This window comes from Scyliorhinus torazame, chromosome 4, assembly GCF_047496885.1.
Source record: "Scyliorhinus torazame isolate Kashiwa2021f chromosome 4, sScyTor2.1, whole genome shotgun sequence".
NCBI lineage: Eukaryota > Metazoa > Chordata > Chondrichthyes > Carcharhiniformes > Scyliorhinidae > Scyliorhinus > Scyliorhinus torazame.
The window spans coordinates 301,398,071-301,414,525 of record NC_092710.1 but is presented as its reverse complement, the minus strand read 5'-3'; the positions used below and the strand labels follow the sequence as shown (position 1 = coordinate 301,414,525).

General features: G+C 47.2%; 1 protein-coding gene across 4 annotated transcripts in view; it reads right to left on the bottom strand.

Annotated features, from left to right (window-relative positions):
• Positions 1–16,455, bottom strand: part of LOC140411039 (uncharacterized) — a 325,334-nt gene that overhangs the window by 109,731 nt on the left and 199,148 nt on the right. Inside the window, exon 13 of one of the 4 annotated variants that reach the window (XM_072500024.1) lies at positions 6,391–6,624. The exons of the other annotated variants lie outside the window; for them this stretch is intronic. Within the exon in view, the coding sequence (XP_072356125.1) occupies positions 6,593–6,624 (32 nt within the window). The 3' untranslated portion in view covers positions 6,391–6,592. Of the gene's footprint in view, positions 1–6,390; positions 6,625–16,455 lie in introns of those variants that run through there. 4 annotated transcript variants of the gene reach the window in all.

The following is a 16,455-nucleotide window of genomic DNA, read 5'->3' as shown; positions in this document are numbered from 1 at the left end:
CTCCATGTGCGTCACAAACTGTTTTTCTAGCTCCACCGCCATCACCTCGGTCATCTTCTCCACCCTAAGTAGTGTGGCCCCATCTTGCAGTTCGGCTTCCGCCATCCTGTCAACACTTTTGCTAGTCTTCTCCTTCAGCGGTGAACCCGCGTTTCCTCCTTTCTTCGATGCTGCTCTTCGCATCCTTTAGCGGCTTATTGTTTTTTATCTTCTTTTTTTTCTCCTCTCTCCCCCTTCACCCTCTTGTCCTTCATCAATCTGACTTACTCTTTTTTTGAAAAAAAAAGGGGGAGAGAAAAAAAAAGGGAGAAAAAAAAAAACTTTTACCAAACTTCCTTAAACCTTCTTTCTTTCTCCTCTACATTCACCCAGAGCTCCCCTGGGACCAGGTTTCAGCCTCCTTTCTTCATCCTAGGTGGGAGCCATCCGACGTTGAGCACCCTCCCTACATGGTGCCTTGGCCTTGGGCCTGCCTCCTCGGCCGCCTCGTAGCTCCGCCCCCGCTGCTCTGACCTCGACGCCGCGCCGGGCCCAGCGCCTCAGCCCCCGTCGCCCGACACCCGCGCGGGGTTCTTCGCCGGTTTGTAAACCGGCCCCGCTGGCTGCTTGTGACGGCCCCAAAGGCCGACGATAGTCGGGGGGTGCGTGAAGATTCGGGATTTCCCCGAAATCGCCGTGAATCGCGGCCACCGGCGGGAGCTCTTGTTGCTGCGGCCGCCCTGCTCGTCCACACCACCGCTACTCCCTCCTTGTTGACCCACTTCTGGTCCGTGGATCCATCCACCAGTTACCTTTACACCTTTTTTCACTGAAACATTCACCCATCAAGCGGGGAAAAGGTCCGTAAAAGCCGTCTCGAGCGGGAGCTGCCAAATGTGCGACCACTCACTCCATGGCTGCTACCGAACGTCCTGCACCAACTCTTAAGCAATGCATTCTTCTGCGCTATTCTCTTATTTCTGTACTCGCTAGTACATGGCATTGGGAGTAATTCAGAGATTACAACCCAAGAGATCCTGCTTTTTAGTCTACTTCTTAGCTCCCTGAATTTTTGATGCAAGAGCTCATCCCTCTTTCAATCTATGTCATTGGTACCAACATGCACCATGACCACTGCCTTATCACCCTCCCCCTGGGACATCCCAGACCTTGGCACCAGGGAGGCAACACACCATCCTGGAGTCACGCTGACAGCCACAGTAGCACCTATCTATTCCCCTGACTATAGAATCCCATCTTACTATTGCTCTACCCCCCCACCCCCCACCTCCTGTACAGATGGGCTGCTTGTGGTGCCAGAAACGTGGTTCCCTGGAGAAATCAGCCTCCAAAATGGAATACTGATTTGCGAGCAGGAATCCAGGGGACTCCTGAACTACCTATCTGTTTCTTTTGGACTGCCTGGTGGTTACCCATTCCCTTCATTCCTTAAGCCCCTTCAGCTGCAGTGTGACCACTTCTCTAAATGAGCTATCCACGATGCTCTCAGACATGCAGATACTCCACAGTGTCCCCAGCTGCCTTTCCAGCTCTGAAACCAGAGCTTCTAGGAGCTGCAGCTGGTCACACTTCTTGCTTACATGCTGGTCTCAGGGGCTGGAAATGTGCCTGGCTGCCCACATAGAACAGGAGGAGCATATCACAGCTTTGAGCTCTCTTGCCATGACAAAAGCCTTTAAATTTAAAACTTTCGAATACTTTTATATTTAAATAAAAAGAAATCAACTAAGTCCCTACCATTGCTAAAACAATGGCTTACAATTTAATATAATTTGAAAAATATCCATCAGGGCTTACTCACCAATCAGCTGTGCCCATAGGTCCCACGTCACTTTATGAACTGTGACGTCGCCTCTGAAAGCTGCTGTTGGTGGCAGGTTCCTGTTGCAAGGACTCTGCTTGCCTTTGATGGCAGGTAGGAAATGAAAGGAGCACCTCACACCCTCCCTCAGTCACAAAACTCACTGAACTCCCTCAGTCACAAAACTCCAACTTAAGGGGCTGGATTCTCCGCCGGCGGGATGCTCCATTTTGCCGGCAGCCCGGGGGCTTCCCGACGGTGTGGGGCTGCCCCAAAATGGGGAACCCTATTGACCAGCCGGCGTAACGGTGACTCCGCCGGCGGGTCGGGGCAGAAAAGTGGCACAACGGGGCAGAGAATCCCGCCCAAGCACTCTTCTGCATCCCAAAGTCAGCACGTCAGATGCCCTCTTTTATATTTTATGAATATTGCCTCTGAAAACCAGCTTAAGCCAGTTACTTAATTAACTAATTGCAGCTGCAAGCAGAGCCTGAGTGAACCCTGTTTTAAAGCAAGGGAAATGCTTAGGAAATCAGATGCACAAAGGGACTTGGGAGTCCTTGTTCACGATTCTCTTAAGGTTAATGTGCAGGTTCAGTCGGCAGATAAGAAGGCAAATGCAATGTTAGCATTCATGTCAAGACGGCTAGAATACAAGACCAGGGATGTACGTCTGAGGCTGTATAAGGCTCTGGTCAGACCCCATTTGGAGTATTGTGAGCAGTTTTGGGCCCTGTATCTAAGGAAGGATGTGCTGGCCTTGGAAAGGGTCTAGTTGAGGTTCACAAGAATGACCCCTGGAATGAAGAGCTTGTCGTATGAGGAATGTTTGAGGACTCTGGGTCTGTACTCGTTGGAGTTTAGAAGGATGAGAGGGGATCTTATCGAAACTTACAGGATACTGCGAGGCCTGGATAGAGTGGATGTGGAGAGGATGTTTCCACCTGGAGGAAAAACTCGAACCAGAGGACACAATCTCAGACTAAAGGGATGATCCTTTAAAACAGAGATGAGGAGGAATTTCTTCAGCCAGAGGGTGGTGAATCTGTGGAACTCTTTGCCACAGAAGGCTGTGGAGGCCAAATCATCGAGTGTCTTTAAGACAGAGATAGATAGGTTCTTGATTAATAAGGGGATTGGGGTTATGGGGAGAAAGCAGGAGAATGGGGATGAGAAAATATCAGCCATGATTGAATGGCGGAACAGACTCGATGGGCCAAGTGGCCTAATTCTGCTCCTCTGTCTTATGGTCTAAAGCTGGCTTAAAACTCACCTTCTTTCAACCTAAACAGCAACTTTTAGTTAATTATTAAATTAAAGAAACACTACACTTTATATAGAAACTAACCTTTAATTTACTTCAGTCACAAAACTCCAACTTAAGCACGCTGCTACAGCCCAAAGTCAGGACTCCAGCAAACAAAAACTGAGCCTCAACCACTCTCCTCCCTTGTTACGTAATGGGTTAAGTCAATCCAATTAGTTCTCTCATTTATGTTAAGTATCCAATAATTGACACTGATATGTAACAAGGCTTCAGGTGGCCTTTGTGTCTGGTGATATGAAGATAGAGTTTTATGCAGAGTCTGTTAAAGTGAAATAAAGGTGGTTGTAAAAAGGAGCAGTACCTTTCACTCTTCATACGACAGCAGCTAAACAGCTAACAAATCGTAGCAGTCGATGGTTGCTGTGCAAATGTGAAGGGTTGAAAGATACCAAACCAAGGAGTGAGTGAGAAGAAAAAAAAAGAAGATATATGGCTGAACCGAGGATAAAGATGGCCAGATATGTCTACCCCCCCTTATTTTCTGAAAGGGGATCATACGACCAATGGAGAAGTGCGGTAGTTATGTGGACAAGGTAACTGCCCTGGGAAAGAGAAAACAAGGTATGGCATTGGCTCTTTCTCTACCTTATGACAGTAAAATCCGAAGCAAAGTGTTTTCCAAGCTGGAATTGGAAGAGTTAGACTCAGAAGAAGGTCTGGAGACTCTAATACGTTATATGGATAAGATTTATAAAAAGGATGACTTATTAATTGCGTATGAAGCATGGTCGGATTTTGATAGGTTCTGGAAAATAGAGGAATTCTCCATGGAAGACTATATAATGGAATTTGGCAGAAACACAAACTGGAATTTCCACAGTCTGTGTTGGTCTTTAAATTACTTGACTGTGCTAGAGTGAGCAACATGGTTAGGCTCCTGGTTTTGACAGGAGTTCAGTTTGCAGATAAGGATACCTTATTCGATCAGATGACAGAAGCTTTACAAAAGTTTCTGGGGAACCATTCGATTCTGATGGCTCTGATGACCCAAATATGTCAGTCTGCAATAAAGCAGAATATGGAAGATACACTAGTAATAGGATGGTGAAATTGCACGGCTACAAACAGGTTCCAAGACTATAGAAGGAGATCGGGAACTGGAAATTATGAAGACAGAAACCCAGTTAGAACCTACAATAGGAAGGTGAACCCCAGGAATGCCCGGGGTATGATAAATCCCGGGCAATAAAGTGGCATTGGCTGCTATTTTGAGCAGTTAATCACTTTTGCAGTCAGCTATTGATGAAGTGTGTCGCTGGGGGCGGACATGCATCAGGACTGAAAAGGTTTGAAGCTATTTTGTTTCTCAAGAGACCCCCTATTTTGTGCTCGTATGGCGTGTCCTTTCTTTTGTATTATTACTGGAAAACAATTTGGCCATGATAGCTATTTCCATTGTGAAATAAAGGACTGTAATAATTTATATCTTGGTTACTCACCAAGTGTTTGCTTGGTTCACCTTTACAGAGGTAGGTGAAAAAGCAGTTAGGCCGCAAGAAGCACTGTTGTTTTTTTTAACAAATTCTTGGGACATGGCATTGCATTTATTACTTCTCTCTACATGAAAAGGTGGAGATGAGCCACCTTCTTGAATTGTGCAATCTATGTGGCATTAGTACACACACAATTCTGCTCCAGAGGGAGTTCCACGATTTTGATGCAGCGACGATGAAAGATATTTCTAATTCAAGATGTTGGACACAATTTAATGGAAATGAAACAGAGTCCCACGTTGAGCGTGTTTAACTGGGTATTTCCCGGCGCTTGCAGTGCCGAGAAAGACCACGTTATTGAAGACCACCTGCTTAATTTCGGGGCCTCGGCGAGGAAGGCCCCGCCGGGCCACACTTAGTCCCATTTCCTGCTTTAACAAGCTCCGCTTGCCAGTGCAGGAAGAGATCAGGGCACCGATCTCTACACCGCCACCACGGCCTCCAAACCCCCACACCCCGCCATCGCCCAACCCGCCTACCAGGGGGTCCTGGAGCCCCCCGCACCCCACCTCATAAGGGAAGGGCAATCCCAGGCCCGATCCCCAATGCGGCAAAATTCCACTCGGGCACCTTTATACTGTCAGCCTGCCACCATGGTAATGCCTCTGCCATCCTGGTAGTTCCACCTGGGCACCCATTGTGGGGTGGGATCCAGATTGCAATGTTGGGTGCGATGCAGCCGTTAGATCGCGCCTGCTGTGTGACCTTTGGTGGGAGGGAACTGGCAGGTTGTGGTATTTCTTTGAATCTGCTGCTCCTGTCTTTATAGGTGTAGAAGTGAGGGATTCAGAAGGTGCTGTGAAGAAGCCTTGGTGAATTGCTGCAGTGCATCTTGTAGGTACACACTGCAGCCATGATGTACCGATGGTGGAGGAAGGGAATATTTAAGCAAGTGGACAGGCTGCGATTGTCATGATATTCAAACACACACATCATGATAGACACACCAACAGACAAATCAGCACACAACACGACAACCAATCACAGACAAGGACAGAGACAGTATAAGAGAGGAAACACAACACCTGGTGGGGAGTCCATCTAGAGACCAGGACAAGGACAGGACCTGATTAACAACACACTCAGGAAGTCACCACGTGCAGAGTATCAAGACAGAACTGTAAATAGCATGTTAGAATAAAACAGCGTTGTACCAAATGCAACTGTGTTGGCTCATCTGTACATCAGAACACCCAACACCACAGCGATCAATCAGACTGCTTTGAAATGTCCATCTCCCTGCCTCTCTTTCCTCCTGTAACTTGTTTGTAAAACCAACCTCTTTAGACACCTGCTCTCATATCCTCCTTCTATGGCTTGGTATCAATTTTTTTCGATAAAGGTTCTGTATCTTCGGGTGCTTTACAATGCTGAAAGAGCTATATTAATGTATATTGCTGTTACCACCACAAAATTAAATGCTCAGACCACGAACAGAAGTGGCTGATGCCACTGTTTCTATGTCAAACTCAAAGCATAATAAAATGACAAAAATGTCCTGCACCTACACCACTGTGGAATATTTTACAAAAAACACCGAACCAATAATTTTATTAGAATTGTGCTCGTATTCTCTCTAACTCAGCTGGACCTCCTTTCCTTGAGATACGATAAGGAGACAGATATCATAGTGAGTTTATCACATTTTTCTGCTGGGTTCCCATGAACTGGTAGATGGCAAAACACAATTACATGTACACCAAATTGATTATTTCTTTCTGCAGTTTTTACTTTCTGTAACTTGAGCCTTACCTCTCATCGTAATTATGTTTCTCTCTCTTTGCTATCTTTTTCTCTACTGATAATTCTTTCCCTTTCTTTCAGCTGTCCATCATTCTTTTCTTCTTGTTTTGTTATCTTCTCTTTTGTATTTTGTCTCTTTCACCATCTTTTTGATATCTTTCATTTTTCTCTTCTTCCCTCCCCTGTACCTTGCTAACCATGAATTGGCAAACTTGCTACTTCTGAGAATCAGCAAGTTGGAGAGAACATCATAAAAATATCTGTATAAAATAGAATATCAAGAGAAATGGACAATTATTGATTACATTTAAAAAGGAAAGGTGATATAAGAGCTTAGCAAACTGAAAGGATCATGATTTTTATCATTCTTTGAATGACCATCGTAATCTTTGATATCTCGAGGCTGATAATACTGCAGCTTCAGGGGGCAGTGGCGTAGTGGTATTGTCACTTACTAGTAATCCAGAGACCCAGCAAAATGCTTTGGATTCGAATCCCACCATGGCAGATGATAACATTTGAATTCAATAAACAGTAAATGAATCTGGAATTAAATGTCTACCGATGGCCATGAAACCAGGAGAGCGGACCCAGAAGTTTAAAGAGCGAGACCAAGAGCAGAGCCGGGGAGGACAAAACAGCAAACTGAGAGCAGAATGCAAGCTTGGAGTTTGGAGCTCCTGAGGTACATCAGGATTCAAAAGTGACGTGGGGCAAGTGGGGGGCAGCTTATTTGGTGAGTACGGTCAGGTAAGTATTTATCGCTTATAGTTTGTAATGGTGGTTTGTAAGGGCTATATTCTGTAGTAACAAGGACCAGGGAAGAGGGCAATTGGTATTATTTGATTTTAAGTATCTTCCAAAGGTTTATTTTAAAGGGGCAAGTCATGGCAGGAGGGTTCCAAACCATGGTGTGTTCCTCCTACTCTATGTGGGGCCAACACGTATACAGGAAGTGTCCGCAGCTGAAGCGCCTGGAAGCCTAGGCTTCGGAGCTGGACCGGCGGTTGGGGACACTGTGGAATATTCGCGTGGTGGAGTGTCGTGGATAGCGCGTAAATGTAAAATGTGAAGTCCCCATAGTCCCACTTGATCATAGGCTGCTTTCCCCTTTTTGAAGGGGAGAGCTGGGAAAATAAAGATTAATAAAGTAAAATAGGGTTTATTAGAGGCAGTCGTCTTGAGAAATGATGAAATGCAAATTCACCTATCGTCATGCCTGGGGGCGGAGGGGGGGGGGGGGTTCTAATACAGACATGTTGCCTGCTCTACAGAGATAGGGGAGGCTTTTACAAAGGATGACCCAATCTGCAATTAAAATATGCATCCCCCAATGGATATGAGGAACCCCAACCCCAAACATTCACAAGGGCAACCCCCCCCACCATATATAAGGGGAACCACACACCAATGGAGCGCCCCAGAGGGGCCCTATGGCATAGTACCGGCACTGGGTACCATGGGGGGAGGGGGGGGGGGGGAAATCGGAAAATAAGATCTTGCCGGCAAGATTCTTGTTTTCCGAGTCTTGGGAGATTTTGTGCCCACGTTGTTAGATGTTTTAGTTGCTGTGATATGAAGAGTCTAAAGTTCTGTTCCTTTTTCACAAACACACATTTATTTCATTCCAACAGCCTTTGCACAAAACTCTAACTATACATCACCAGACAGAGGCCACCTGAAGCCCCTGTACATTTCAGTGTCAATTAATGGATACTTAACATAAATGAGACAACTAATTGCAATGTCTCTTAACCCATTACTTAACAGTCTCCCCTTCCTTGGAGAAAAAAATAATAATTAGGTGAAAACAAAATTTCAAGAAACTCAAAAACACACACATGATTCCCCCCCCCCCTTTTATTTTTTGTTTGGACGAGAAATTTTTTAAAAACAGTCACAGAAACAAGCGCCCTTCATTAACATTATACAAAAGTTTCTGTGAACTCGCCCTTCTTTTCGTAAAACAGTCTGACGGTTGATAGCTTCTGTCGACCCATATAATTTTTGTTATTTCCCCTCTGTCCAACATCTGCTTCAAACTTGCGATGTCTATCCGTAACCTCTTTTCATTGACACTTTTTGTAGAGTGCACATTTTCCCACAGGGATTTATTGTCAATGTGACAGTCAATAGGTATATTACCCAAATCCCCGAATCCCAAAATTTCTGTTAATATCATACTTATATAAAAGGCCATATCCACCACCTCTACAAGGCTTAACGTCTCAGCAGCCAAAGTGCTTTTTACCACTCTCCTTATTTTCTTTGTTTCCCACACAAGCGGGCAACATTTACCATTGTTCCCCAAAAGGAAAATCATAAAACCTCCTGCGTTTGAAACCCCATCACATAAATTTCCGTAGGACGCATCACTATAAACTATGAGTTTCAAGTGCCTAAGGTCACCTAAAACCGGGAACTTCAAAACACACGCCTACATTTTTAGTTTGGCCAACGCTTTATTTGCTCTTATTATGTCTTCCACTTTGGGATCATTCATTTTTGTACTCAACTCTAAGACATCAAAACTCACGTCCGGTCTAGTCTGTCAACCTAACCAGTTCAGTTGCCCAATTAAACTTCGCAGTTGCTCTTTTTCTATCTTTGAAACCATTGCGTCTTTTTGTGAAACTCGGCCATGACTAATTGCTATTGGGCTGATGCTTTCCAAATAAGATTGCTGACGTAAAGTTGCCCCTAACTTAGTCTGCCCAATTTCCAGTCCAATATATTTAAATGCACCGGAAACCTGACTTCCAACCCTGATTTCTTTCCTCAAACCAGATATTACAATAGCTTCAAAATCACTAGTCCCACCCCACAAAAAATCATCGACATGCATCATAAAAATGCCAGAAAGATTTCCTTTCTAGTGCCAGTAAAACATTGCAGGATCTGCTTTCAACTGGCAACAGCCTAACTTTAACAAAACTGACATTACCGAAAAATACCAGACTCTAGGTGCATCATTTAATCCATATACACATTTGTTCAACTTCCAGAGTACCCCTTCTGTGTTAGCTGCTTCTTTAGGAGGACGGAGAAAAATGTCTCTCTGGAGCTGATGCCCCTGCAAAAAGGCAGCTTTTAATCTATAGATTTGCAATCCCATGCCTTTGTGGCTAACAGAGCCAAGAAGATCTTTAAAATAACCTTTCCTGCAGTAGGTGAATCTACCCTTAAATCCTGATCTTCTAAGTTTTCTTCAAAACCCTTGCCACAAGCCTGGCCTTTGCCTTATAAGTTCCATCCAGAAGAAGCTTTTCCGTGCAAATCCATCTGTGGGATAGAGCTCTTTGTCCCCTATCCGGTACTTCCGTGTATACCCCAAATTCACTCCAACTATGCAATTCTTGCTGTTTAGATTCTTTGATAACTTTTTCATCTAATTTATTTGAAGCCACCAAAATCTCACGTGCATGTGGGCTTCTACTCCTATTAGTATTCGTATGGACCTTAAGATCTGGGATAAAGCAAATAATATATTTATTTTGCATTTTGTAGATTTAGCAACCAGATTTAGTCAATCAACGATTGTACGATGTAAAGATCAAATCGTGGAAAAAGGGATAGGGACAGGAATGGGTCCACCGGCAAAATTCCTTACGAACAATGGGGGAGAATTTGATAATGATGAGTTTAGGGATATGTGTGAAAACATGAATATCAGAGTTATGAATGGGCTTTCTGCAGCCATATTCATAACTCTGATATTCACGTTTTCACACATATCCTAAAACTCATCATTAGCAATAGGACAATTCCTTCTTTCTGGTCACTATCTTTTTCCTCTTCTGACTCTTCCGTGTCATGTGTTGCTTCAAACACTTTATCATAACGAGTTGGACAGTTGAAAGCATAATGGGTATTGAGAGTCACATCGAAAACATCGATTTGTCATGCCACGTGCATTTCTGGGGTTCATCTTCCTATTATAGGTTCTAACTGGGTTTCTGTCTTCATAATTTCCTTGTCTCAGTCTCCTTCTATAGTCTTGAGCCCTGTTCGTAGCCATACGATTTCGCCATCCTGTTAGTAGTGTATCTTCCATATTCTGCCTTATTGCAAGCTGACCTATTTGGGTCATCAGAGCCATCGGAATCGAATGTTTCCCCAGAAACTTTTGTAAAGCTTTTGTCATCTGTTCGAATAAGTATCCTTATCAGTAAACTGAACTCCTGTCAAAACCAGGAGCCTACCCATGTTGCTCACTCTAGCACAGTCAAGTAATTTAAAGGCCAACACAGACTGTGGAAATTCCAGATTGTGTTTCTGCAGCGTTTTATATAGTCTGCCAAATTCCATTATATAGTCTTCCATGGAGATATCCTCCATTTTCCGGAACTTATCAAAATCCGACCGTGCTTCATACACACTTAACAAGTCATCTTTCTTATAAATCTTATCCATATAATGTAATAAAGTCTCCAGACCTTCTTCTGAGTCTAACTCTTCCAATTCCAGCTCAGAAAGCCTTTGTTTCGGATTTTACTGCCATATGGTAGAGAAAGAGCCAATGCCATACCTTGTTTTCTCTTTCCCAAAGCAGTTACCTTAGTCCACATAACTACTGCACTTCTCCATTGGTCGTACGATTCCCTTTCAGAAAATAAGGGAGGATAGTCATATCCAGCCATCTTTATCCTCGGTTCAGCCATATATCCCTTTTTTTTTTCTTTTCTCACTCACTCCTTGGTTTGATCTGGAAAAGTTGTATCTTTCAACCCTTCACATTTACACAGCAACTATCCTCTGCTACCAATTGTTAGACGTTTTAGTTGCTGTGATATGAAGAGTCTAAAGTTCTGTTCCTTTTTCACAAACACACATTTATTTCCTTCCAACAGCCTTTGCACAAAACTCTCACTTTACATCACCTGACAGAGGCCACCTGAAGCCCCTTTACATATCAGTGTCAATTAATGGATACTTAACATAAATGAGACAGCTAATTGCAATGTCTCTTAACCCATTACTTAACATCGTCGCCATGCGAGAGCAAAATCATGGCAAATGTGTTTTAGTCGTATTGACAGAGGGGAAAATGTTGACAACGAGACAAGGAGAACACCCATGTTCTTCTTCAAATACTGTCAAGGGATATTTCATGTTCGTCTTAAAAGGAACCGGGTCTTGTTTTAAAGTTTCATCTGAAAGCCGGTACCGACAGCAGTATAGTACATCCTCATTACTGCATTGAATGTCAGGCTGTGCTATGTGCTCAAGTGTCTGGGATGGGGCTTGCTAAACAGCATTGTAATGTAATATTAGATCTTCAGCCTGGAATTTATTGATATAAGCTGCAATTGTTTTTCCCTAACTGAATTACAAACTATTTCAGTAATAGACTAGCTGTTTTATTCCTGGAACCTAACATTTTGGCTTCAAATTCCTGAAGGTCCACCCCTGGCGTAAATGTAGCACAGAATGAAATCCCATCAATCACACATTCAAACCGTACAGTCTGCCCCAAACTTGCATGACCAGGGAACACCAGCCCCCATCTCAATCTCATCATCCCTCAGGACTGCAGAACATTATAGAATCATAGAATTTACAGTGCAGAAGAAGGCCATTTGGCCCATCGATTCTGCACCGGCCCTTAGAAAGAGCGCCGCACTTAAGCCCACGCCTCCACGCAGTAAGCCCGTCACCCCACCTCACCTCTTTTGGACAATAAGGGCAATTCAGCATGGCCAATCTACCTAACCTGCACATCTTTGGACTGTGGGAGGAAATCGGAGCACCCAGAGTAAACCCACGCAGACACGGAGAGAACGTGCAGACTCCACACAGACAGTGACCCAAGCCGGGAATTGAACCTGGGACCCTGGAGCTGTGAAGCAACTGTGCTAATCAATGTGCTACTGTGCTAGTGGGAGGGGGTCCGGGGCGGGGGCGGAGAGGGTGGGAGGGGGGCTGGGCGGGAGCGGAGAGAGGGGAGTCCGGGTGGGAGCGGAGAGAGGGGGGTTCGGGGTGGGAGCAAAGAGAGGGGGGTCCGGGCGGGAGCGGAAATCTGGGCAGGAGCGGAGAGGGTGGAGGGGGTCCGGATGGGAGCGATGAGGCTGGGAGGCGTCTGGGGCGGGAGTAGAGAGAGAGGGAGGGGTCTGGGACGGGAGCGGGGAGGCTGGGAGGGCGTCCGGGGCGGGAATGGAGTGGCTGGCAGGGGGGTCCAGGGCAGGAGCGGAGAGAGGGGGTGGGGGTCTGGAGCAAAGAGAGTGGGAGGGGGTCCGGAGCAGAGAGAGTGGGAGGGGGTCCAGAGCAGAGAGAGGGGGAGGGGGTCTGGGCGGGAGCGGAGAGAGTGGGAGGGGGTCCGGAGCGGAGAGCGTGGGAGGGGGTCTGGAGCGGAGAGAGTGGGAGGGGGGTCTGGGCGGGAGCGGAGAGAGTGGGAGCGGGTCGGGAGCAGAGAGTGGGAGGGGGTTTGGGAGGGAGCAGAGAGAGTGGGAGGGCGTCCGGGCAGGAGCAGAGAGAAGGGGAGGGGTCCGGGGCAGGAGCGGAGAGGCTGGGAGGGGGTCCGGGCGGGAATGGAGTGGGTGGCATGGGGGTCCAGGGCAAGAGGGGGGTCCGGGGTGGAAAAAAAAAAAATGTGCTACCGTGCTGTTCTACTCGATGGGAGTCTATCTCCCTCCTGAATTCTGACTTGCCATTGTTCAAGATCCGACCCACTACGGTTATGTCGTCAGCAAATTTGTCGATGGAGTTGGGGCCAAATTTTGCCACGCAGCCGTGTGTGTATAGGGAGTATAGGTGTGTGGGGGTTAAATACGTAGCCTTGCGGGGCCCCGGTATTGAGGACTATCGTTGAGGAGGTGTTGTTTATTCTTACTGATTTTGGTCTGTGGGTCAGAAAGACGAGGATCCAGTTGCAGAGTGAGCGGCCAAGTCCTAGCTTTTGGAGCTTTGATATGAGCTTGGCTGGGATTATGGTGTTGAAGATGGAGCTGTAGTCAATAAATAGGAGTCTGATGTAGGAGTCCTTGTTGTCGAGATGCTCTCGGGATGAGTGTAGGGCCAGGGAAATGCCATCTGCTGTGGACCGGTTGCGACAGTATGCGAATTGCAGTGGATCTAGACATCCTGGGAGTATGGAGTTGATGCCCTTCATGACCAACCTCTTGAAGCACTTCATTATGATCGTGTCAGGGCCACTGGACAGTCGTCACTGAGGCACGTTGCCTGGTTCATCTTTGGCATCGGTGAACACATCTGCCCCCTACGCCTCCTCCCATAATCCCTCTGGAATCCCCAATGTCTTAATACCCCTTACTCCCATACCCCCTGGGAATATTGGGAATCCCTAATATCCTCCCACATACCCTTATGCCAACTGAACCAGTATCTACTATGGAAAGAACTAATAAGGCCGATAATTAACATTGGGAAGACTTTGAGAGAGAGCTAACACTTATTCAAACTCCACTGGAAAAAAAAACATCACTCTGGAAATGGCAGCAAATTCTGCTGCAGTTGTTTCTGTGATGATAAACAATGTAACCCTTGAAGAAGAGATCAATACAAGCATAGGGAAAGCAGCTACCACATTTGGCCAACTCAGAGAACACACATGAGATAACACCAAGCCAACTCTTAGGACCAAGCTGATGGTTTAGAAGGCTGGTGCTCTCAGCACCTTGTTGTGTGGCTGTGAAACATGGACAATTTACAGCTACAAGGAAACGCTGTAATGGAATGTGGGCTTTGCTGGCTGGCCAGCATTTGTCGCCCATCCCTAATTGCCCTCAAATTGAGTGGCTTGCTGGGCCATTTCAGAGGGCAGTAAAGAGTCAACCAACATTACTGTGAGTCAGGTAAGGATGCAGATTTCTTTCTCTGAGTGAATTAGGTGGGTTTTTACAACAATCAATGACAGTTTCATCATTACTGAAACTAGCTTTTTTTTCAACAAATAATTTTTATTAAGGTTTTCATAAAATATCAACAACAAAATGAAAAAGGAACCCAACAGGGTTAAGTACAAAACACAATCCAGAAAAGCAACCCTCCATACCCCCTCCCCCCTGTACATAAATAATAATAAATTAACATTGACACCCCGACTTAACACAACAGGTATATACACCCCCTCAGACCCTCCAGTGTAAATAACAAAAGCAAAAATAAAAATAAAGTAAAGTAACACCCCCCCCCTCCACCCACCCCCCCCCCCCCCCCCCCCCACCCCCCGAGTTGCTGCTGCCATTGACCAATGTCTACCGTTCTGCCAGGAAGTCTAAGAACGGTTGCCACCACCTAAAGAACTCTTGTACCGACCCTCTCAAGGCGAATCGAATTTCACCCTCTCCAACTTAATAAACCCCGCCATATCGTTGATCCAGGATTCCACGCTTGGGGGCCTCGCATCCTTCCACTGAAGAAGAATCCTTCGCCGGGCTACCAGGGACGCAAAGGCCAGAATTCCGGCCTCTTTCGCCTCCTGCACTCCCGGCTCCTCTGCGACACCAAATATTGCGAGCCCCCAGCCCGGTTTGACCCTGGATCCTACCTCCCTCGACACCGTCCTCGCTACGCCCTTCCAAAATTCCTCAAGCGCTGGGCATGCCCAGAACATATGGGTGTGATTTGCTGGGCTCCCTGAGCACCTAATACACCTGTCCTCACCCCCAAAAAACCGGCTCATCCTTGTACCGGTCATGTGTGCCCTGTGCAGCACTTTAAACTGTATGAGGCTGAGCCTCGCGCACGATGAGGAAGAGTTTACCCTCCCTAGGACATTTGCCCACGTCCTCTCTTCGATCTCCTCTCCCAACTCCTCCTCTCACTTGCCTTTCACCTCCACCACCGAGGCCTCCTCCTCCTCCTGCATCACCTGGTAAGTTTCCGAGATCTTCCCCACTCCAACCCACCCCCCCGAGAGCACCCTGTCCTGTACTGTGTGTGGGAGCAGCCGTGGGAATTCCACCACCTGCCGCCTGGCAAACGCCCTTACCTGTTAGCACCTGAAGGTGTTCCCCGGGGGGAGCCCATACTTCTCCTCCAGCTCACCCAGGCTCGCAAACCTCCTGTCCACAAACAGGTCCCCCAACCTTCGTATCCCTGCCCTGTGCCACCCTGAAAACCTTCCATCTGTTCTTCCTGGGGCGAACCGGTGGTTCCCCCATATTGGGGTCCACACCGAGGCCCCAGCTTCCCCCCTGTGCCGCCTCCACTGCCCCCAGGTTTTGAGGGCAGCCGCCACCACCGGGCTCGTGGTATACCTCCTTGGAGGGAACGGCAGCGGCGCCGTTGCCAGCGCCCCCAAACTTGTACCCACACAAGACACCGTCTCCAACCTCTTCCATGCAGCCCCCTCCCCCTCCATCACCCACTTGCGCACCATCGTCGCATTGGCGGCCCAGTAGTACCCACAGAGGTTGGGCAGCGCCAGCCCCCCCATCTCTACTCCGCTCCAGAAACACCCTTCTCACCCTCGGAGTCCCTCGCGCCCACACAAACCCCATTATACTCCTGTTGACCCGCCTAACAAAGGCCTTTGGGATAAACACGGGGAGGCACTGGAACAGGAATAAAAACCTTGGGAGCACCGTCATTTTGACTGACTGCACCCTACCCGCCAAGGACAGCGGCAACGCATCCCACCTCTTGAACTCCTCCTCCATTTGCTCCACCAGCCTTGTGAAATTAAGCCTATGCAGAGCCCCCCCAGCTCCTGGCCAGCTGGGCCCCCAAATACCTGAAGCTCCTCTCCGCCCTTTTTAGTGGGAGCTTGCCAATCCCCCTCTCCTGGTCCCCTGGGTGAACCACGAACAGCTCGCTCTTCCCCATGTTGAGCTTGTACCCCGAGAAATCCCCAAATTCCCTAAGGATCCTCATTACCTCCGGCATTCCCCCCACCGGGTCCGCCACATATAGCTGCAAGTCGTCCGCATAGAGCGACACCCTATGCTCCTCCCCACCCCGCACCAACCCCATGCTCCTCCCCACCCCACACCAACCCCCTCCAGTTCCTCGACTCTCTCAGTACCATAGCCAGGGGTTCAATCGCCAGTGCGAAGAGCAGGGGGGACAGGGGACACCCCTGCCTCGTCCCTCGGTGCAACGAAAGTACTCGGACCTCCTCCTGTTTGTGG